The sequence below is a fragment of the Panthera uncia genome (assembly GCF_023721935.1).
Source record: "Panthera uncia isolate 11264 chromosome B2 unlocalized genomic scaffold, Puncia_PCG_1.0 HiC_scaffold_24, whole genome shotgun sequence".
Classification (NCBI taxonomy): domain Eukaryota; kingdom Metazoa; phylum Chordata; class Mammalia; order Carnivora; family Felidae; genus Panthera; species Panthera uncia.
The window spans coordinates 89,377,433-89,400,359 of record NW_026057580.1 but is presented as its reverse complement, the minus strand read 5'-3'; the positions used below and the strand labels follow the sequence as shown (position 1 = coordinate 89,400,359).

At 45.1% G+C, this 22,927-nt stretch overlaps 1 protein-coding gene across 5 annotated transcripts; it reads right to left on the bottom strand.

Annotated features, from left to right (window-relative positions):
* Positions 1-15,868: 15,868 nt before the first annotated feature.
* TCF21 (transcription factor 21) lies at positions 15,869-20,615 on the bottom strand. 5 transcript variants are annotated; one of them, XR_007462575.1, is made up of 4 exons: positions 19,880-20,615; positions 18,000-18,097; positions 17,137-17,299; positions 15,869-16,556 (listed from the first exon to the last, which is right to left on the bottom strand). XR_007462575.1 is itself a non-coding variant. In XM_049652996.1 (3 exons), the coding sequence occupies exons 1-2, from the start codon at positions 20,327-20,329 to the stop codon at positions 18,008-18,010; spliced, it is 540 nt and encodes a 179-aa protein (XP_049508953.1). In that variant the 5' UTR covers positions 20,330-20,615; the 3' UTR covers positions 16,606-17,108; positions 18,000-18,007. The 5 variants fall into 5 exon arrangements, 4 of the variants coding, with proteins under 4 accessions (XP_049508953.1, XP_049508954.1, XP_049508952.1 ...); XM_049652996.1 differs by lacking the exons at positions 15,869-16,556; positions 17,137-17,299 and adding an exon at positions 16,606-17,108; XM_049652997.1 differs by lacking the exon at positions 15,869-16,556 and having other exon boundaries at positions 17,115-17,299.
* Between the last annotated feature and the right edge of the window lie 2,312 nt (positions 20,616-22,927).

The following is a 22,927-nucleotide window of genomic DNA, read 5'->3' as shown; positions in this document are numbered from 1 at the left end:
AATCAGTTGGCAGTGAATGAATTATTTAATAAATTATTTGGGGACAAATGACTATTCACTTGGAAAAAAGTAAGTTAAATCACTTCTTTATATAATATGCAGAAATTAATTCCAAGCTTAACTAAGATTTTAGAAAATTTTAATAATAATCCTAGAGTAAGGAAAGCCTTCTTAAGAACCCGTTGAAGTTCTATATCCTTTATTAATTTCTGTATAGTTGTTTTACCAAATGTTGAGTGAAGGGTGTTGAATTCTCTAACAAGCATGATCTCCGAAGCAGGCTCCAGGCTCCAGGCTGTCAGCACAGAGCCGGACTCGGGGCTCAAACCCACGAACTGTGAGATCATGACCTGAGCTCAAGTGGGACGCTCAACCAACTGAGCCACCCAGGTGCCCCAACTATCAATCATATTTTAGAAAACTCAGGAAGAGACTGAAAATCTATTGTGTTTTACCCATATTTTTCCCTGCCTTGCCCTTTCTTACTCCTTTATGTTCCAGCGTTTCTTCTTAGATAATTTTCTATTTAGGAATTTCCATTAGCCATTTTTTAGGGGTAGTCTATTGATGACAGATTCCCCTAGTTTTCTTTCATCTGAGATTGTCTTGATTTTCTCTTCATTCCTGAAAAATTTTTTATGAGTATAGGATTCTGCCTTGACAATTCTTGCTTTAAGCACCTAAAAAATATTGCTTCACTTCTTACTGTTCTCCATTGTTTTCGGATGAGAAATCCGCTGTCATTTTAATTGTGTTACCCTTGTAGCTAAGGTATCGTTTTTCTCTGATTGCTCTCAAGATTTTTTTTTTTTTGTCTGTAGATTTCAGAAGTTTAATTGTGTTGTATTTTAGCCTGGATTTCTTTGGATTTATTCTGTTTGGGGTTCACTCACCTTGACTCTGTAAGTTTATGTCTTTGCCAAATTTAGGATGTTTTCAGTCATTATATCTTTGACTGCTTTTTCAGTCTTGCTCTCTTTTCCTCTCCTTCCTGGATTCTGATGATACAAATGTCAATTATATCTATATCTATATCTATATCTATATCTATATCTATATATATAGATATAGATATAGATATAGATAGATTTATATATATATAGATAGATTTATATATATATAGATAGATTTATATATATAGATAGATTTATATATATATAAATATATAACCCTCTTCCCCCACACATGCGTAACCTCACCCATTATCAACATCCCACACAAGAGTGGTATATTTGTTACAATTGATGAACCTATATTGACACATCATTATCATTCAAAGTCCATAGTTTACAATAGGGCTCACGCTTGATGTTGCACATCATGTGGGTTTGGACAAACGTATAATGACATATGTGACCAGTATAGTGTCAGAGACAGTATTTTCACTGCCCTAAAAATCCTCTGTGCTCTGCCTTTTCATTCCTCCACCTCTCACACCAACTCCTGGCAACCACTGATCTTTTTGCTATCTCTGTGATTTTGCCTTTTCCAAAAAAGTCTTGACCTTCCACTAGACCTCTTCTAGTATCACCCCAGCAGGGAGGGGGAGGGCCATTTCCTTACTGACACGTGGGGATAGAAGTCCAGTGTCTTCACACAGTCTACACTGACACTGCTGGGGTGGGGCTTGTTCCATGTTGTTCCTTGATCTGATGTTCACTTTGTATAAAAACATCAAGTTTTTGATTGTACTTCGCCATCAGAATAGAGAAAAGTATATCTGCTTCAGCTTCCTGGAAGCAGAAGTCCTCAGCAAAATTTTTAAAAATTTGATAACATTGAATATTACCACGGATGTGAGGCAATTGGTACTGGGAGTATGAACTTGTAAAAACTGTGGTGAGAGTAATTTGATAATAGCTATCCAGAAATTTTAACAAGATCAGCAGTCCTACTTGTAAGAATCTATTCTATGCAACTGCTAACATGAGTACATAAATAATAAAGATGCTTCTCTTAGCATTGTTTGTCACAGTGAAAATAATTAGAAACAATTTATCAATAAATAGAGAAATGCTTAAAAATACTGTGGTATCCAAACAGTGACATTATATGCAGCCATGACTTTTTATAAAGTAAGCTGCAAAAAAAAAAAAAAAAAAAAAAATGGATAGCACATTCTCATTTCTCATACAAAAATTGTTGAGTAGCCTTTTCCTTTGCTTAGAATTAATGACTAAGTTAATTATCCTAGAGCATCACCCGTTCCCTTCCTACCACCTCGTTCAACACCCCAGTGCTTCTTACAGTCCCATAAACAAAAGACCTGGGGGTAGTGATAGAATAGGGAAAAGCCTTTGCAGTCAGGTATTGCTGGCTTAGGTGGGAACTCTATTTTCCATTGGCTTCCCGTGGAAAAAGGAAGGGGCGGTGCTCATCCCCCCTCCACAAGTCAGGCAAAAGAGGGGGAATCATGGTAATTGCTTACAGACCTTAAGAGTACCTTAAGAGTATGAGACTGACATTTTGTTCTCCAAATGAGTTTTTGGGATTTCAGCTTAAGCAGCGGATTCATCAATCCGCTGTATAATTACGTGAATAGGGGAAAACAGAACTGGAGACAGATGGCAGACCGTTGAGAGCTGATCACAGGGCAAGGGGACCCCAGTGGCAAGAAGGCAGGGGCTGAAGGCATTGAGAAAGCTAGACAGGAAGATACGGAGACAAACTTCACCTCAGAGAACTATGCAGAAGGGAGGCCCCCTGGCACTCTCTCCTCCCAATGCGCTCCCCTCCAGAAAAGAGACTGAAGAAGAATTTACTGTCAGGCTCCTGTGAGAGGGCGCATTTAGCCCCTTGCTTCCTAGAGGGCAGCCAGGGCAAGCGAGAGGCAACTCACAAAGGACCACCACAGTGGGCAGTCAATAAAGAAGCACCCCCTCTCATAGTCTCTGTCAACACCTACTACGACAGAAACAAGTTCTTGAATAAGGTGGGGAAAGAGATGAGCCAGGCTTCTTTGCCTTCACTCCAACCGGAGTCAGTGACCACAATGGAGGGGTCAAAGAGGACACCCATGCAGGCCCCTGGCCAGCCGTGGCTAGCAGAGGAGGTGAGATGTACATCACATAGGATATCTGAGTTTTAAACTGGACGATACCGAATGTGTCTTTTAATAACGAAGTGTTGGAAATGCTGTAGTAGCTGCCCCAAATATCATTAGGGATCTGCTCCCCACTAGGAAAAGGAGATTCAACATGGCACAGTAATGCTGGGAAAATAAAACTGGCTTATGTTCCTATCCCTGAGCAGTTAAAACTGTCCATCGACACGGGACATGTGCATGTATGTATGATGTATGTATGGTGGGTCTATATACCTATATATCTATATATCTATATATGTATATATAGATATAGATATGGAAAGATCCATACCCCATTAGTAACAATCACACACTGGCATATATAAAGATGGAATTTATAATAACCAATAGGTTTTTAACTTGAGAAATAAAAAGGCTTTCTTTATTGACAACAGATGAATACATTAAGCCCCAGCCAGGTGAGAACATGCCCATAAGTTTCATAAAGATATAAAAGGCTTCACCAGTTGATAAATAAATCTTTCATATTTGTACCCCACACACACCAATGCTCTGAGCTGCCTCATCGGGATTAGCAAGCTGTGGTGTTTTGCTTCAGGAATTCCTCGGAGTATGACCCTGTATGGGTCATTTGTGATGTTGGCATCTCTGGAAGACTAGTTGGGGGTGTGGGAGCTGGGTTGGAGTGGCAGCACGAGGGTTGTCTCAAGGTGATCAGGGTGGGGTCCTCTGGCTCCCTGGAGCCAGTGTTAGCTTCTCGCGCCTTCCTGCTCAGCGACAGCTGAGTCTCTTCTGCTGGAACCAACATCAGCTGCTTTGGGACTGCTGACCCTCAATTCCCCCGGGTTTCTGCCTCTCCTCTGCTAAGCCCTGGGCAGTTTCCTGGTGTTCCTTTCACACCAACGATAGGAAATCTCCTATTTCTGATGTCCCACTCTTAAGAAGGGGGCTGTCACAGCCCAGTAACTTGCTTTCCTGGGATACTGTTCTTTCAGCCCTCAGTGATTGATCAGTTTGGAGGATAGTTGGGCTCAGTTTCTTACTCTCTTTGGAACAAGAGCCCTGTTCCATATCCACACCTTGCTGTACCGTTAGGCTCACTCCACTCCCCTCCTTCTCACTCAATGTGATACTTTTCATTCAGCCTTCACCGTTCTCCCTTTAGTCCAGATTACTTTGGAGACCTACAGGTTATCAGGGTTGTATATCTTTCATTCCAATTATAAACAGAGCTCAAGTTATTTCTCACAGGACTTCTGAGCTCTGTGCAAAACAAGGGATATGACCTGGCATCTATTCTATGTGTCCCTCAATATTTCATAACAGTAAAGTTAAACATGAAACGAATGTAACCAGACCATAGAGGGGACCTCTGGGGGGGGGGGTGCCTAATTCCAAATGACCACATAAATCAGCAACTACCCCAAGCCAAGTGCTACCAAGGAAATAACTTGCTTTTCAGAGCAATGCGTGAACAATTCTGGGGACAGAAACTCCTTTCTCTCTCTGTCCTTCCCCCTCTCTCCCTCTATCCTTCCCCTGCCTTCTGTAACAGCCCTATGAGTAAATTAATAAAGTTACCCAGACCTGGTCTGAGAGCAGACTGGAGAAAAACAATGAGATGTTTTTGACAAAGATATAGAAAATGATATTCAGGGCTCATAAGGGCTCATTATAAGGTACTTTCTTACACACTGCTGGTGAGATTTTGAATGAGTATAGACTTTCTGCAAAGCAAGTTTATACTATTTATTTAAAAAATCACTTCTATTATTCTCAGGAATAATCTGAGAAGTAAAGATGTAAGGATGTGTAAGGATGGTCAATGCAGTATTATTTATCATGAGAGAAATTGGAAACAACCTAAGTGCATGAAAACAAGTTATGCTTTATGCATTAAATGAAATATTGCCCTCTCTTTAAAAATCATGTTTCCAAAGCATATTTGTATGATGTGGCAAAAGCTTAGTTTATAATATTGAGGCAAAAAGTAGAATAAAAACTGTATATGCAATACCTAATTTTGTTATGTTTATCGATCTCTTTGGAAGTAAATCTTTTCTTTCTGAATGATTTGAAATTATCATAGATTATTTTTATTGTCAGAAAAAAAAATTAACATATCTGTTTTCATTTGGCAGCAATCTGTTTTTGGGGCTTCTAGTTTGGGGGTAAATGCCTTTTTCCTGTGAGGCATACAAGATATAATTTGGAGGAAAGGTTCTTAGGGAAGGAATGGAAAGACAAGAATTTGGAAACCAGTTTATGCTTTCCCTCAACAGCTGCACAGTTTCAGTGTTTTTATTTTTTCATGCTCTCCTTCGGCCTGCCCAAGAACAAATATTATTATTTTTTAAGTTGTACATCGACCCAAAGGGGGTAATGGTGTGAATTAGTGGAGGAGAGAGAAACTCACTAATCCCAACCCATCGCTCTTTTTATCTGCTCAGGGGCCTGACTTCCCTACATGGGAAAGAGGAAAAAAACGTTAACTTTAAAATTCAGTCCAAGCAGCCAACTAGAAATTGCTGATCTGGCATAAAATACGAAGCATTTTGGCAATGTGTATGAAGAGCCTAAAATGGGTCATACTCCTTGACTCATAACTCTACTTCTGGAAAATGCAGACCAGGATTCAAGATGGGCATGAAGGCCTAGAGTGAAAGATTAGAAAGTCAGTCATCATCTAACTATCTGAAAATCATGGAATGGTTAGCTTCACTGTGGATGAGATAAGCAAAATATGAAAAAAAAAATTAAAGCTTCTGTAGGCTTAGTACTTCAGAGAGTACCATACCTTTGGACCGTCTTCGTCTTTTTAGCCCCATTTTGCTTATCCAGCCATTGGTAGAGATGAGACTCAGACCAGGGTCAGAATGATAACTACATAGATGTGAACATATAACTTGGTTTGGAATGTTCTCTAACCAGTATGTAACTTGTGGGAAAGAAAATCATTCTAATGAGAGAGATGTGTAGAAGAAATCTCATGCCCTTTTCGGTTCTGATGGGACCAGCAGAGGCTTCAAAACGAGTCATGTGCCAACAATTTCTGGGATTTTCTATAACATACAGTTGAGACTGGGTGGATCTTTATCTGGCAAAATACCCGCATTCTGGCTCAAAAATCACAGGAAATTTTTCCTCTAGAGTCATGACTTCCTCTTTTTTTAATGCTGGAAGGAACTTTAGAAATCTTACCACTGGTGAAGAAACCAAGGCACAGAGTGATTACACAATTATCTTGGGGTCAGAGCAACTTAGTAGCAGAGCCCGCAAAGTTCAGGCCCATTTATGAAGTTTTGAAAATAACCACTTTGGTTTTTAAAAAAAATTTTTTTAACGTTTATTCATTTTTGAGGCAGGGAGACAGAGCATGAATGGGGGATGGTCAGAGAGAGAGGGAGACACAGAATCTGAAACAGGCTCCAGGCTCTGAGCTGTCAGCACAGAGCCCGACGTGGGGCTCGAACTCACGGACCGCAAGATCATGACCTGAGCCAAAGTCAGACACCCAACCAACTGAGCCACCCAGGCGCCCTGAAAATAACCACTTTGTAAAACCTTTATACTAATAAGTTAGAATATACCTGATGTAAATATTGAGAGAGACAGTGGAATTCAGTATCACATAATGTGTGAGTTGATTTATAAGATTCAAAAGAAAAAGGAAAAGGAAAGGACAGACGAAAAAAAATGGGGGTTTGTAAATTGTTTGAGGAGAAGGCCCCCTAGATGATGTAGAAGGCTTTGCAGGTGGGGAATAAAAAGTTAAGTTCAGCTATCACGGGTCATGGCTGACTCTGAAGATATACCCTTCATAGTTTGGGTGTTGATTTTCCAGCAATAAAGATAAATTTCTTCGAATGCACTCATCATATTCTGATATTTTTTTTTTTTTGGCTTTGAATCAAGAGTATTTTTTTTTATTTTTTGTTAACATTTATTTATTTTTTGAGAGACAGAGCATGAGCAGGGGAGGGGCAGAGAGAGAGGGAGACACAGAATCCAAAGCAGGTGCTTCAGGCTCCGAGCTGTCAGCACAGAGCCCCACGTGGGGCTCGAACTCACAGACCACAAGATCATGACCTGAGCTGAAGTCGGACACTTAACCGACTGAGCCACCCAGGCACCCCAAATCAAAAGTATTTATTTGCAAAATGGCCTCCTCTATCAGTGTAGTAACAATGATGGCCCATCCTACTAGCCCATCTCCAGATGGCCTGAGATCCAATTTTAGCGTTAGGAAAATAAAAGCCTCTAGGACACCACCTTGGATTCGGAAAGGGAACTCTCGAAATCACTTCCCCAGATATTCACCCACTACTGGGAGAATGATGTTAGTCCAGAGTAGCAGCAGTTAGAAGCAGTCCACGTTGAGCTGGCTTCATGAATGACAGGCTGAGCCGCCTGGAGCCTCGTGGTTCCAGTGGGTCAGGGGAGGCCAGCATGTACTGGTAGGAGACCCTTCTGGAAACTGGCACAGTTGGCTCTTTTGAGTACGAGACTTCCTTGCTCTTCCAGGTCCTCGAGGAGAGGAGATTGTGCAACTACTGAAGAGGAAGACCCAGGCTGGAGATCAGGAAGGGGACATCTGTTTCCAGTGTGTAACACAAGATCCTCGACACTTAGTGATGGTGCATGGAATGCAATGAGCTACTGCGGACCATCGTTCTAAAATACGTTATTTTTCACAGTTTTACATTTCTAAAATCGGGATGCATCTTAACATTTATCTCTTCGGGGCGCCTGGGTGGCTCAGTCGGTTAAGCATCTGACTTGGGCTCAGATCATGATCTCACAGTTCACGGTTCAAGTCCCACATCAGGCTCTGTGCTGACAGCTCGGAGCTGGGAGCCTGTTTTGGATTCTGTGTCTCCGTCGCTCTCTGCCCCTCCCCCCCCCAAAAAAAAAACATTAAAAAAATTAAAAACATTTTTTCTTTGTTTGAATTTTCTATATTGTTGGTATCATCCCTGCTGAGTTTAATTACCATTAAAAATGCCTTAAAAAGATTAAAGTCTGGTTCAGCATCAGAAAAAAAAATGTTTTGTTATATAAATAAGAAATAATAAATATTATTTTGTTACACACTGGAAAGCATGAAAATAGAAAAGTAACAGGTAAGAACAAAGGCATTTGTCATTGGAGAAATGCCCACATTCTGTATTTTCTACAAAGCAACATCCAAGTGACTTACAGAACTTAAGGAAGGAGGTAAACCATGAGCAGATGACCCTGTTCCATTTTGTTAGTAAGATATGTGCAAGGGATTGCCTATCACATCCTGTATTCATTTGTTGTGACTGCTGTAACAATGACCACAAACTTAGTGGCTTAGCACAGCAGAAACTTACTCCTTCTTAGTGGGTGGTCAGAAGCTCAACATCAGTTTCACTGGGTCAAAATCAAGGTGTGGGTATGGCCCTGCTCCCTCTGGAGGCTGTGGGAGAGAATCCACTCCTTGCTTCTTCCAGCCTCTGGTGGCTACATCACTCTAATCTCTACCTCTGTCTTCACATCACCTTTTCTTCTTCTGTGTATCAAATCTCTCCCTCCAATTCTCTTAAAAGGACACTAGTAATGGCATTTAGGGCCCACATAAATAATCAAGGATAATCTCTCAATCTCAACATTCTTAATACATCTGCAAAGACCCCTTTTCCAAATAAGGTAACATTTACCGTTTTCAAGGATTAGGATCTGAGATCTTTGGGACCACCATTCAGCCCACTACGCATACCAAAGAATGTTAACTAGAGTCAGAAGAACCCCCAAATTTCTAAGAATAAGGAAAAGAAAGGTTGACGTGACTCATTTATGATGACATTTTCTTTGTTTTCTTCTGACAAAATCAGAAAAGAGTGAGCATTGAAACTTGCAGAACTGGTGTATCAGTGGCTGGGAAGAGAATCTCAGTGACAACAGAGAATTCTTCTAAGAAATGTTCTTAATAGCTCAGAGAACAAAACTGGGTGGTAAATCACTAGATATTGGCAATTCAAAAAAATTTTTAATGTTTATTCATTTTTGAGAGACAGAGAGAGACAGAGCATGAGCGGGAAGGGGCAGAGAGAGAGGGAGACTCAGAATCCGAAGCAGGCTCCAGGCTCCAAGCTGTCAGCACAGAGCCCGACACGGGGCTCAAACTCACGAGCTGCGAGATCATGACCTGAGCCGAAGTCGGACGCTCAACTGACTGAGCCACCTAGGTGCCCCTAGATATTGGCAATTCAAAGTGCGAAGCGATTCAGAAGGACTAGACTCTGAAAATGAAGACGTTTTAGGAAAACTTCAATATGACAGATTGATTATAAAAATGGTTCCAAATCTCCACCCTTTGCTGACCCATGCTCTAGGCAATGTGACTTTGCAGCTTCTCCTGTCAAGAGAAGGTAATTCTATCAAGAGATAGAATCTATTTCCCCATCCTGTGAATCCAAGATGCCCTGTGACTGGCATTTGCCAATAAAACACAGCTGAAGTGATGCTATCTAGGTCCAAGAGGCATTGCTTCTGTTCCTTCCCAAGTCACCATGAGAGCAAGTACAGACTGGCCTACTGGGTGATGAGAAACATGTGACTCAGTCGCTCTTATCACTCCAGCCAATGAAATAGCCAGCCAGCTACCAGACATGTGAGTGAGGCCATCCTGGACCAGCTAGCTCTCAGACAAACTGCTATCTAACCACAGATAAATGAGCCAGTTGAGAACAGCGGGGCCCTGCTCAGACCAGCAGAACCGCCCAAGTGACCTGCAGATTCTGAGTGATAATAAATGCTTACTGTGTTAAGCCATTAGGATCTGGCATGGTTTATTATATGACATAATACATCATGTAATGGCATGGTTTATTATATGACAAAGACTAAATAATACATAATGGTAGAAAGTCATCAGATTTTAATGGCAGTGTGAATAAATATTTTAGAATAAATCAGACTTCGAATGCAAAACATAGCTTTTGGAGTATTTTAATGAACTTATTTTGCTTACAATTCCCTTTTTTGTAGTAGTGACATAGGATAGAAATATACTTACTAAGAAGTCTAAAACAGATCTTTAAATAAGTGTGAGACAAAAGTTTGAATTGAAAACAAAAGCATCGTGTAATGATTTCATTGGAGGTACTTCTTTTTCGGGGCTACAGCCAGCCATCCTTAATTTCTTTTGGAGCTTCTCCTATGCTCAAGGCAGAAGCACATTTCAGTTTAAATACAATAATTCTATGCTAACCTTTTTGCTGCTTATCCACGATGTAACTTCTGGCGACTGAGTTTCAGGTGTCCTACATGAAAAGGGAGAATAATACCTCCTGGTTAGGGTTGTTTTGAAGACAAAATACGATAGTGCATATGAATGTGCTCTGTGTAATGCAAATGGATGAAAAATATTAAGAAGGCTGAATCTATGCTGAATAGCATATTTCTAAATATGCTCAATAATAGCATTTTATTGGCTCAAGAGAGTGGTGTTGATTTTTTCAATAAGATTTTTCTATTCCATGAAGCAGATCATGTGGGTTCTATGAATATATGTTTTATTGCTGTCGTTATCCCCACTCATTCCCACAACGTAGACACAATAAGACCTGTGAACCTGACCTTTTCCCCATCACACGCTGCTCACCGTTGGTATAGCAGAATAAAACCAGGTGGCCCATATGCAGACACCCCAGCCCTAATTGCCTTAGGTTACATTTACAGCAAGCAGATTTGGGATTCTTGTCTCACCTAAAGCCTCCATTTCATAAAATCTGCCTTGGTCAGTAACCAACCTGTCCATCCATCTCCAGCCAACCAAAGTTGACAGGGCAAGAGGCATACAACTGATTTGAAGAGTTTATTCAGAGCTTCTTCTTCTTGTTCTAACAAGTCCCTATCTTGAGAATTCAAATTAAGACATGTGGAAGTTGAAGTTTTGGAAAGTGGAGCTGTAACTGTATGTGTGGAACTGGGGCCACGGTCAGCAACCTAACCCACCAACCACATTTAAAATAGCAAGTTCAGGAGAAGCGCCTGGGTGGCTCAGTCAGTTGAGCCTCCAACTCTTGATTTTGGCTCAGGTCACGATCCCAGGGTTATGGGATTGAACCCCATATCCGACTGAGCATGGAGGCTGCTTTAGATTCTGTCTCTCTCTGCCCCTCTGCCCCTCTCCCCTGCTTGTCTGTTCTCTCTCTCTCTAAAATTTAAAAAAGAAAAAGAAAAAAATGTTCAGGAGGAGTAGGAAGTGACTCATCACAAAAAATCAGAGGAGAAAATGCAGAGGACTGGTGGAAAAAGCAGAGTTAAGGTCTCAGAGAGAGAGAGAGGGTGTTTCACTCCAAACTTTCAGTTTCCCAGTAGATTTTCCCTACTGTTTATTCTCTGCCTGGAGATGTCAGCCAAATTCCTCAGACTATCTTTACAATGCCTCATTCCCCTTTTTAATTGAGCGAGTTTGAAGGGATTTTTATTCCTTGTAACCAAATGACCCCTGCTGGTTTGAAAAATTCCCCTGGGTTTAGAGATGTCTTGGGTTTCTTTTTAGTCCTTGGTGGGGAGAAAAAGAAAGCTTGTTAAGAAAAAAAAAAAAAAATGGTGGAGGAAGGAGCTATTGAGTGGGTGACAGATGCCTGAAAGTAAGAGGTTAGGGGGCAGCAGAAGGTGGTGGTATTCACATAAAATGCAGAAGAAAAAGGAATTCTAATGAAATTGATTAGTCAAAGACCCCAGGAACCAAGCAGAACAATGTAGAGGTGACCACTCCCCAGTGATGGTAAGGATGTTGAAGGGAGACCCACAATGTTCTGAAAGACACAATACTTAATATAGACCTTTCCTGGGTTTCAGTGCTAAAAAAATAAATAAATAAATAAATAAATAAATAAATAAATATAAAAAATAAAAAAAAAAAAAGAATTCTAATATGATGAGGACCAATGTGTCAGGGTAATTCCCTTTTGATAGAATTGGTGATGACTTTTTAAATTATTACAGAGTAAGTGTTCATCATCAGATTCTAAAATTAAGATTAGACAATATATGTCAACCGTATATTGGTTACATATATTACAGTGGTTACAGCAATGCAACATGAACTTACCACACAGAGACATCTCTAAGAAACTTATTAAGCTTTTTGCATTCATTCTTCTTCAAGCACTTGCCATGTGCCTGTCCCTGTGCTAGGTACTGGGAAAACCAAGGTGAACGAGCCTGACATCGCCCTTGTTCTCATAGAGCTAGAGAAGATACACAACTTGATACATAAACAGAGAAATGAAACAAAATAAGAATTACCTTCTATTGATAAAGTGATGAAGGCTGAAAAATACAGAATTTCGAGTAGCTTCCACTGCACCTAAGGTGGTGAGGTCTCACTGAAGAAAGCCAACACTTGAATGTAACCTGTCTTAATCACATTCAAGATAACCCGAGGTGATTAGATCATCACAAGAATTTAATATCGTTTACCACTGTCTAGGTAACCGTTTAGGGTAAATGTGTATCATTCGTTGAGGCACTTTTATAACTTAAGGTCCAGAAGAAGGGGAGAAGAGAGGAGAACAATAAATATTAATTAGTGTCTAACATGCACTAGACCTTATGTTATCAAAGGAGTCATTATTATACTCATTTTATAGATGGAAGAACCAAGGTCTAAATGGTCAAGTCTCCTGTTCAAGGACTTAATCAAAAGCTCTTTCCACTATACCATTCACTAGATGAAGATCTAACTGCATCCTTAAAAGGCAACCAACTACTTCCTTATCACCAACTGGATAACTGGATTAATCAACTGGATTAATTCAACTGGATTAATATCACCAACTGGATTAATTTTAAAATAAGGCCCTGGGATCATTTTATTCTTACAAGGTGTCTCATATTATTTTGCTCCTCAAAGCTCCTTTTAAGCTAATGATTCTGTCCCAAGGGCCAAATAAATTCAAAACCAATAATGTCATCTTCTACTGGGAAGGGAAAAAAAGAACAGATTTCATCTGAGCGTCGGGGGTGGGGGGGGGTGACGCCACCTAGTCCCATCATGTCTGCTTGTCTATGCTTCTATCAAATCTGTACCGAGACTTCATGGTAAGAGTTCAGTTTCAATTCGAGCACAGCAACAGCCCCGCTGTCAGTTTCTTTGCCCCAGCTTCCTTCACCATAGCCTCGGACAGTCAATGATTCCCTCTTGATTCCACATTTCTGGAGGAGTCGGGCACCGCCCCGCTGGGTGCTGGGGGACAAGGTTGAAGTTGTTCCTCGGAGAAGTCGGCTCTCTACTGTGTTCTAAACGGCAGTTCTCTCCACCTTTTCACTCCTTTCTCCTCCCTCTGCCCTGGGGAGGGGATTTTAAGCCCTGTCCCGGGGGTGGGTAATCCTTCCGTGACCATGACCGGGGAGGAGGGGGGGCCCCCGCGGAGCCCGCCCGGATCTGAAGATCAAAGGCGCGTGCAGCCCAGCCGGACCAGAGGAGCTCTCGATGCAGCTGGCAGCTCGCGAGCTTGCAGGGGCACAGCCAGCATCTGGAGGGAAGGATGCAGGGCCAGGAAAGGAAGCTCGGCTCGCCAACGGCGTGGGGCGGGCGCCTCCCCTCGGTGGCTGTGCCGGGTCCTAACCCGAGAATCCTCCCCGGGTGGCGCCTCCGCGCGGGGAGGTCCGAACACGTACCCCGCTGTTGCGGAGGCGGCGCCCGGAAAAGGCCGTGTAGGCTGCAGCTCGGCTGTTGGAGCGCCCTTCCTTCTCCTCCTGCCTTCTTCCATCAGCTCGGGGGGAGGGGGGTGGGGAGGGGGGTAGAAAAGCCGCGGAGGAAAACCCGCCTTTCCCCACTCGTCCTCTGGGATCGGGGCCCCGCCCAGCCTGCGAGCCACACCCGACACTCACCACCCCTCCGGCGCCCCTGCGTCCCAACTCCGGCGGACTTCCCACGAGCCCGCCCGACGCCCAGGGCCCCATCCCGGAGCCAATCCTCCTCCTACCACTGGAGTGAAAGGGAAATCTTCGCTGGACCTTCTGCGCAACCGGGGAGTCGCAGGGGGCGTGGATGCCGGGTGCCCATATTTCTCTCCCCCTTAGGGGTCGCAAAGGAGCCAACAGCAGCAGGACCTTAATCCATCCAAGTCTGTAACTCGTAGACTGACGACCGAAATCTGTCTGGAGAGCACAAGAGGCGCGCACAAACGTCGATACAGGGGGGCCAGCCACACATCTCTTGGGACGAGTGGGTTGATTTTCCCCGCTGGCACTTAAGCATTAGGCAGACACTGCATGCCCCGTGGAGGGAATAGAAAAGGACACGAAGCCGGTCCCCAGAACGTGCAACCTCTTGAGAAAAAATTTCCCAAATATTTTCTTTGTCTCTGCATTCGCTTCTTTGGTTTCCTTGCGACAGATCCCCAAACAGTGATTCTCAACGTGCGGTTCCTGGGCCAGCAGCATCAACGTCCCCTGGGAAATTGTGAGAAATAGAAACGCTTGGGGCCCCATCCCAGGGCTTTTGAATCCAGAACTGGGGTGTGTGTGTTGTAACCCGACAATCTACTTCCGCCAGCCATCCAGGTAATTCTGGATGGCACACCCTGAAACAACCACCGGCTTAGAAGTCTCCTTGGGCAGTATTTCCCACTAACCAGCGGTATAACCAGCGTTCCCAGGTCTTGTTTACCACTTCTCTTTTTAGAAAGAAGTCTCTGATTTCACAGTAGAGAAACACCTGAGAGAAGCACAGTGAGTTGCTCGTAAAAAGTCATAAAGCAATCAGAATGAAGGAGAGAGAGTTAGAGAGAGAGAGAGAGAAGGGGGACTTCCCCAGCTACGGTCCAGTGTTAATATCTGTCTCCTCCTGAGCACGCGAAGACGCGTTTATCTTCCAGGTTTCTACAACCTGTTTTGGTTGTTCTTCTGAAACACCTTCTTATGAAAACACCTTCTAAGATAGTTTTCATAACTAAGAGGTCACAGACAGGACACTCTCCACCCCTCACGCCCCTCTGGCAAGCAGCAAAGGAGGTCCCCCATTCCTTCTCCGGTGCCACTTGCCTCCTTTTCAAATCAAGGCACACCAGGTACCTAGACTGGACACAGGTAGGCTGACTGTTACCAGGAGGACAGCAGATGCTGGAAAGTTGGGCGCGGTGGGTGTGAGAGTGCGGGGGTCTGGCTGGCTGGCCGAAGAGAAGGGCCAATGGGGAGGAATCATTTAGACTGTGGATGCGTGTATGAAGATGTTTGGGGCGGTCACATTGCCATGTTCCTGGGGCAAGCGGGAGCCATAACCCAGTCATCCCCACAGTGTTGCCTGCTCCCTTCGGTGCACAACCATGGGATCCCAAGTACAACCCTGCCTCCTGGCAGATCTTCCTGTAGCTTTCCTATGTGCTGATCTCAGCCCTGTCTTTGATCTTTCAAATCTGGGTTCTAGAATTTTAGGAAATAGTCACATCGGTAGAAAACTGTTGACAAATTTGGAGAACATTGGGGAAGGGTAAAGGTACATGGGGGGCAGAAAGAAAAATTGTAACCTTCAGCGTTGCATCAAAGGAGGAAGGAGTTTTGTTCCAGCAATAAAAAGAGCATCACTTATGTGTTATAAACACATACCCTTCGGGCTTCCTGGCTGAGACACTTTCAGGTCGGGTCAGGCATGGACAGCTCATTCCTGGCCACTTAGTGAAAATCACTGAGATTTGCACAGATCTTTTCCTTTATAAAGCAATTACACAAATATAATCTCCTCTGGGTCTTATTAAGGCTGTGCAAAGCAAAAGAGGAAAAGTATGAGTATGATTATGTTAACATTTATCCCCATTTTCAGAGATGAGAAAACTGAGGATCTGAGTGCTTTCAGTGAAAAGCTAGAGGCAGAACTAGGGCTTAACTCATATGTTCCCTATTCATAGCCTCGTCCTCAAGCTGAAAGCAAAGGCTTCAAATCATAGGAAGGAGGCATTGGACTTAAAAAAAAAAAATCCTCTTGCAGTTTGGGGTCCACAGAATGAGCAAGCAGAAGTTTCTTCTCTATGGACCACCTGACTCAAGGGCTCAGAACTGTGAACAAGTTTGGAAATTTTGCTGAACGTGAAATGCAAACAGTTGGGACTCATCATCTCTGACTTGGATTCAGAATCATGGAGGGGAGGGCACTGGCCCTCTAGTAGAAGTGACCCGACGGAACAGAACGCGGGAGTTTGGGGAAGGTGGAGGTGGCCAGAGCTTGAAATGCGCTCCTAAAGGTCAAGTGGGGACTGGGGGAGTGGTAGAAAAGCCAGACGTCCAGAGACGTCCTCCGACGTGCAAATGACAGGGACAGGAACGCAGATTAGAAGTCAGCGACGTTCCCGGCCCTTGGAGAATGGAGAATTGCGCTTGGTAATGCCATCACTGGCCCAGAACCACCCGGCACAGCGGTTCACCTGTCGGGCGAGCTTCGCCGGCTTCTTCCCAAAAGGCCAGGCTGAGGGTGCCACCCACCAAGCAGCCCTGAGGTTGGTCGGAGGTGCAGGAGGCGGAACGGGAGCTCTTACTCCAGGTACCAAACAGAGCCGAGAAAAAGAGGGGAAAGGAATCGAAAAGAAAGAGCAAATGAAGCGGAAGTTTCAAGGCCCTCTGCGAGGAATAACAGTATAAATAACCGAAGACGTCTTGTAAACACTGCGGTCATAACCCCGAACATTAAACAGCCCGGGGGCATCTGGCTCATCGGCCGCTGCGGGCTGCGCTGGGGCAGCGAGTGAACCCGGTTCCAGGCTCCTCGGCCTCGCCTCTCTGTTTATCTCTACTTAATCTTCCCCGACGAGCTGTTCCGTAGCCTGGACGATGTTTAAATTAAAACCCAGTCTTCCGGAAGTCGTGGCGGGGAGCTGAAGGCGCGGACTACCCGTAACAGTAACCGAGAGGCAGGCACGATTGGTGTTGGAAGTAACTTATTAATTACTAAGAAGAAATCGATAATATATGTTGCAGCACTCTCTAGATGTTAACACACATCCTCAAGGTTACGGAATTTACACTTCTCGTGACTCGCATTTCTTCCTCCCATTCTGGCGCTGTGGGTTGTTCGGGCTCCTGTCTGCGGCTACACAGTTGAAAAACGTGAAATTTACCTGAGTGCCCGTGTCATGAATTACACTGCGAATACACGAAAAGCGGATTTTCCTTTTCTGGTGTGCTTTTCCCTCGAATCGTGTCACTGTTGGTAACTTCAACACTGCCCGTTTGGGTTCACGATTACATTATTTATAATTGTCTTCAAAGTAACCTGCAAACCTGAGACCAGAGTTTCTTTTGGACGTTTCAGTGCAAAATGAGATCTGCACCTTGACAGTGGAAACTGAATCTTTTCCCCTCTCTAGAACTTTGGCTTGAGGTTCAAAAGAACCGCCTTTATTGACAAGCTTCCCCATCGTCCCCAGCTCTTCTGTTACAAATAATTTTTTTTTTCCAAAGAAATCACACTAATGTCAGGGCTTTTTAGCAATATAAAGAAAGATTTATTTTTGAAAGTAGCAAAACCTGTTTGAAAAAAATATATATCTTTACGTGAATTACTTTATAAATGTGACTGTCAAAGTCAGCTATTCTATGATCTACAATTTACAACATATTGTACAAAAGATACACGTCGATATGCTCTTATTATCTATTTATATATTTATAATTACGTATGGCACTTGGACCAGCAAGGCTCGCAGAGTCATTCACGGTAGAAGTTAATAAAGTTAAATAGATGGGAATCTTTGTAAGTACAATTGATCTCCTCTGGTTTGGAAACGAATCTCCTCGTCGCTGTAAAGTGTTCTCGAGGTGGGGGGGAGGGGGCAGGGAGAGGAGCGTCGCGAGGGGGAAGCAGAGACAGAGAGCAGGGAGGGCAGGGGTCGCCTTCCCGGGGCCCGCTCCCCCCCGGGAGCGCGCCTTTCCCAGACTCGGGCCCGCTCCCCCCGGGAGCGCGCCTTTCCCAGACTCGCACCTCCAAGGTCAGGATGCTGTGGTTCCACATAAGCGGCTCGCGGTCACCACTTCTTTCAGGTCACTCTCGGGTTTCCCGGCCACCATAAAGGGCCACGTCTGCAGGAAAGAAGAGGGCGTTGGAGGTAAGTGGCAACGGAGAGGGGGGGATGGGGTGAACTCAGAGCCTGCGACCAGAGGAGAGGGCGAGATGGGGGCACGCGGTGAGTTGTAAAAACCCGTTATCTCTGCAATTTACTCGGGGTTCTAGTGCGCCCGGTGGCTGGATAAAGAAAAAAGCAGTGTTGGCGCCAAGTCGCTGCTCGGGGTGTTGGAGCAAAGAGGTTCATCCTAGGTTGTAAGGGAACCCCAAGAGAGGGGGCCCTTGGAAAGCCCAAAGTGGCTGGGGCCGTGGCCCAGCCCGGAGGCCGAGGCCACGGTCAGCCTGAGCTGGGCAGCCAAGAAGGACCTCGTGGCAAGTGGATACCTGGCTCGAGGCGAAGCGGCTTTCGGAGGCCTCTTTCGAGGCCGTGGTCAGGTTTCCCGGCCCTCTGGCTTTCACCCCCATCTATTTTTCTCCTGCCAACTTTCATTTCCTCCCTCACACACGCGGGCTTTGACCACAGTTTCTAAAGGAACCACTGGTTCTCAAGGGAACAATGCTAATAAATGCTAATAATAATGCTAATAAAAGAATATACGCGCCTATTTTATTTAACATCATCTTCCTACTGGGCTGAGCGAGCCCTGCCTTTTCTCTTCTCCCAGGCGTTCTATAACACAGCTCACTCAAGCTTCCTGTTCAGAGATGAACGCAGCAGCAACTGTAAATGAGGTAAGTACTTTCATTTTGGTTCCAGATTTTAAGAAAGCTATCTACTCACCTTATTCGAAAAAAGTAAAATAAAACTGTGGTCAGAGGGGAAAAATATTTACCAGGGTAAAGTGTGCTTCCGCATCCCCTCCCCCCAATTCCTGAAACCAATTCAGTGAGAAGAGGATTCAAAGCTTCAAACCTCTCCCGCTAGTGCTGGCCGATAAGGCGACTTTCAAGAGGAAAATCTCTCCTTCTTATCATATATAAACAAAGGTGCTAGTAAGTTGCGGTTGTTTTTCTTTAGAGCCTGCAAGTTTTAAAATGAAGTCAAATCAAAAAGGAGTTAAACCGTGCTTCTTGCATGGCAACATGCATTTGAGAAAAATTTAGCCTCAATGAGCATTCCTTTTTTTTTTTTTTTTTTTAAGACAGACTGAAAGGTCATTACTTTTTAAGATAAAATGTAACACGTTTTTAAATCTTGGGCAAGAGTGACCTATTCGAATATTATTTATGACACTGATATTTGTGAGAATCTGCGGATTATGCTGATGTTTACTAGAATTCCTGGGATTTAAAAATGTTAACGTGCTTATAAGAGAAGCGCAGAATATTTAAGCAGTTGGGGGCTTAGATGACAATCATGGGGGCACGAGTTTGTCTATATCTAATGGTCCTAAATATACTTGGGAGGGAAGAGGAGCTGGGTGTTTTTATGTACAAAAATTAGAGGGGAAAATCAAGGTCTCGTCGGCTAAAAGAAGAAGAGAGAGATGAATAAAATGCCTTTGTGGGCGCGCAGCATCTCGTCGGGGTTCCCTGTCCCACATCAGCCCTGATGGCGCGGGCGCGGGGGGATCCCTCCTCGCTGCCAGCTCAGGACACTTGCAAAAATCTTAACTGGGCTGCCACGTTAAGCACTTGCATAAATCATCCCCGCTCCAGCGGCTCTCAGCGCGGATCGCCCGCCAAGGTCCCCAGAGGCGCGCGGGGCTGGTGGTGGCCGGGGCGCGCGCGCGCTCACCGCGCCGCGGGCGCGCTGGGCGGGAACGCCCGGCCCGCGTCGCGGGCCCCCGCGGACTTACCAGGTTGACCGGGTGAATGTAACCGTTCTCGTACTTGTCGTTCGCCAGGATCTGCCTCAAGTGCGCGATGTAGCTGGACGCCAGCCTGAGCGTGTCCAGCTTGGAGAGCTTGGTGTCCGGGGGCACCCAGGGCAAGGTGGTCTTGAGCCTGGAGAAGGCCTTGCTCAGCACCCGCATCCGGGCCCTCTCGCGCGCGTTGGCCGCGTTGCGCTGGACCTGCTTCCCCTCCTGGCTGACGCCGCCCAAGGGGCTCTTCTTGGTGGGCGCCTTCCTCCTCTTGCCCAGGCCTCCGCGGCCCTTCTGGGGCGACCCCGCCTCGCAGTTGGAGCTCTCCTCGGTGCTCTCGTTGGAAGTCACAAACTCCTTGCCCGAGTCCATTTTCAGCCCGTCGCAGTCCAGCATCTCCACCTCTTGGAGGTCCTCCACATCGCTGAGGGAGCCGGTGGACATGTTTGGGGGAGAGGATCAGAGAGAGAGAGAGAGGGAAGGAGAGGGACAGAGAGCGAGAGAGCGCGAGCCCCAAACCAGTGGGCCCCCGGGGGTGGAGGGCGGAGCGGCCACCTCGTGCTGGGAGCGGGAGTCGGGGGGCTGGTTGAGTCTTACACTCCTTTTCCCCTTCGCAGAGCTGTGAGAAGGAACCGAGAGGGCTTCTGCGGGGAGGAACCCGGCTCTGTGTCCCCACCCCCGGAGTCCTGGCCGCAGAGGAGTGTGAGAGAGCGCTGAGGAATTTGGTGGACACTAGGAATTTATCTGGGGAATAGAGAGGCGGGTCCTTGTAGCCCAGGGGAGGGGCCTGCTAGGCCCCGGCGGACTCTTCGACCCCTTTCACCACCGGAGGGAAACTCCTGCGCACGGATCCCCGTTTCCAACTCGCAGTGTGGATCGACTCAAGGGCCACACGCGAATGCGGGTCACCTTCTTCCGCTAGAGCCGGGGAGGAGCGTGCCCCACCCACAGCCCCTCTCCTGGGCCGTCTCCTCCGGCCTGCTTTCCTCCTTCAGAGGTCCTAGCCGGTTGTTACCCAGGACTTCGGGGAAATGATCAGCTCCTTTTGCCCTTTCTAGGCCTTCCGACCGACCTGCAAATCTCACAAGCATCCCCCTGTCGTCCCCCCTTCCCTCCCCCAATTAAAACACCAATTAAAATCCAGGCAGGGGTCGACTCCCTCCCGCCAGTACCCCAGAATGCCCTTGTAGCTTTACCGAGCTATCGTCCCACCTTCACCGGGGTAAATGAAGGAAACAAGTGCTTCACAGGATCTTTAGGATGGTGCAGAGAAAGCACCAAAGCATCCGTCCGCACCCGGCCACCTTAAAGAGATCAAGGAGCTGCCTGTGTGTACCCAAACATACTAGACCATCGCACGCCCATGTGCAACACACACAGCTTCGTGGGCATGAGATAGAGTAATATGAGTGTGTGGAAAGTATTTTGCTAATTGATCATCTTTTCTTGACGGAATTAAAACTGTCCCCTACATTTCTTTCTAGAGATACATTTAATAATGTCTTAAGACTCTCTCAGCTGCTCTCAGATATTACCTGGCCTGGGACTTGCCCTCGCCCTCCCAAATCCTGCTGCCTTTGCGTCTTCCTTACCTCTGTCTTCTTTGCTATCGGGGTTCCCCATATGAAGCTGATATGGCAAAACACTAAGCAGTATTATCCCTTTGGGAAAGGTGTTTTTTGTTTGTTTGTTTGTTTGTTTGTTTGTTTGTTTTCCTATGACTAACCCCAGCATGGATCATCTTTCCTGGAGAATAAGAAAATCTGGAGAGTAAGTAGAAAAAAGCAAAGGGAACCCGAAAGCCAAGAGGTGGAATACAATCCACAAAATCGGAGAGATGGAGTGCACAGATCTCTCTTACTGACTCTTCTCCAGGTTTTCTTTTTCCTTGCAGTTAGGCAGCGAAGACAGAGGCTGGAGCAGAGTGTAAGAGCAGCTTCTGAGGTTTTGGCTGGGAGTCTGCACCCCTCTCCTACATTAAGATATCATATCTCTAACCCGGGGCTCAGCTGGGAATTCACTAACCTCTAACGTTTTGTTTTGTTAGCAGGGTCTTGTTTGCTTTCCCCCATGCTGTAAACTAAACAGATTGTCAGCAAATCAGTCTTTATTAATGAATTAGTGAGAACCCCTCCCCATAATATCTTTGCCCAGGGTCCAAAATTTGTTCATCACCAGCGTAGAGATTTATGAGCTCTCTTATTTTCTGTTGTTTGTGCAGGTGGAGCTTTAAATGACCATATCCACCACCAAGATTTATTGTGAGAGTGATTGATGTTATAAACCAGGAACAGGACTCTTCCCACAGCAGGGATGACAGAAATATCAAGTTGAAGTTGCCTTTGTCCTCCTGCACAACTGACCCGGTACTACAACACAGAAGAAGTATAATAATTTAATCCGAGATCTACGACAGCGTTAAGAGAACACCCCGCAGGCCCGCTAAACATTTCCCCAGCTGATTCTTGGGTTTTCCCTCCCATTTCTTGGTCTTAGTAAGGCGTGAGAGTCATGAAAGCGGGCTTTGGCCAGCACTTTGTGCAACGTGTTATGTGTTTTTGTAGCTACTGAGGTATCTGCAAAATAACCACAATTTATTTATTTATTTATTCACTGGGACTCTGGAGTGGGATAAAAATTAAGAATCAGAACTATGGCCTTACCACATGCCAAGCTATTAAGCTATAAAGCTTTTGGTTCCTGGAGCACTCATGTTTGAGAGGAGGGGGAAGGGTCTGGTTTTCTGCCACATCTCAGTTGTTAGGCTGCTCAGGCTATTTGGGGGATAGCAACCATCATAGAAATAAGTACCAGATTTCTGCTGTCTATGTTTTCAAGGTCTGAAACTTGGAAATAGAAATTTCTGGAAGAGAGCGAGACTAGCTTCATGCCACACATTGATTTATGTGCCTAGCAGTTATTATTATTACCTTTTTTTTTTAGATAAGCAAGAATTAAGTCCACTTATCCTACCGGTGATACAGTTAGGCTGAGAAGGGCTAGTGGGTTGATAATGAACTTTGGGGTGTTTGCGAAAACTCG

Excerpts from the sequence above, each read along its gene's own strand:
- TCF21 (XM_049652996.1), bottom strand. The coding sequence starts at position 20,329 with ATGTCCACCGGCTCCCTCAGCGATGTGGAGGACCTCCAAGAGGTGGAG. Across the intron at positions 18,098-19,879 it reads ACATTCACCCGGTCAACCTG|ACGTGGCCCTTTATGGTGGC; the intron begins GTAAGTCCGCGG and ends TCTTTCCTGCAG.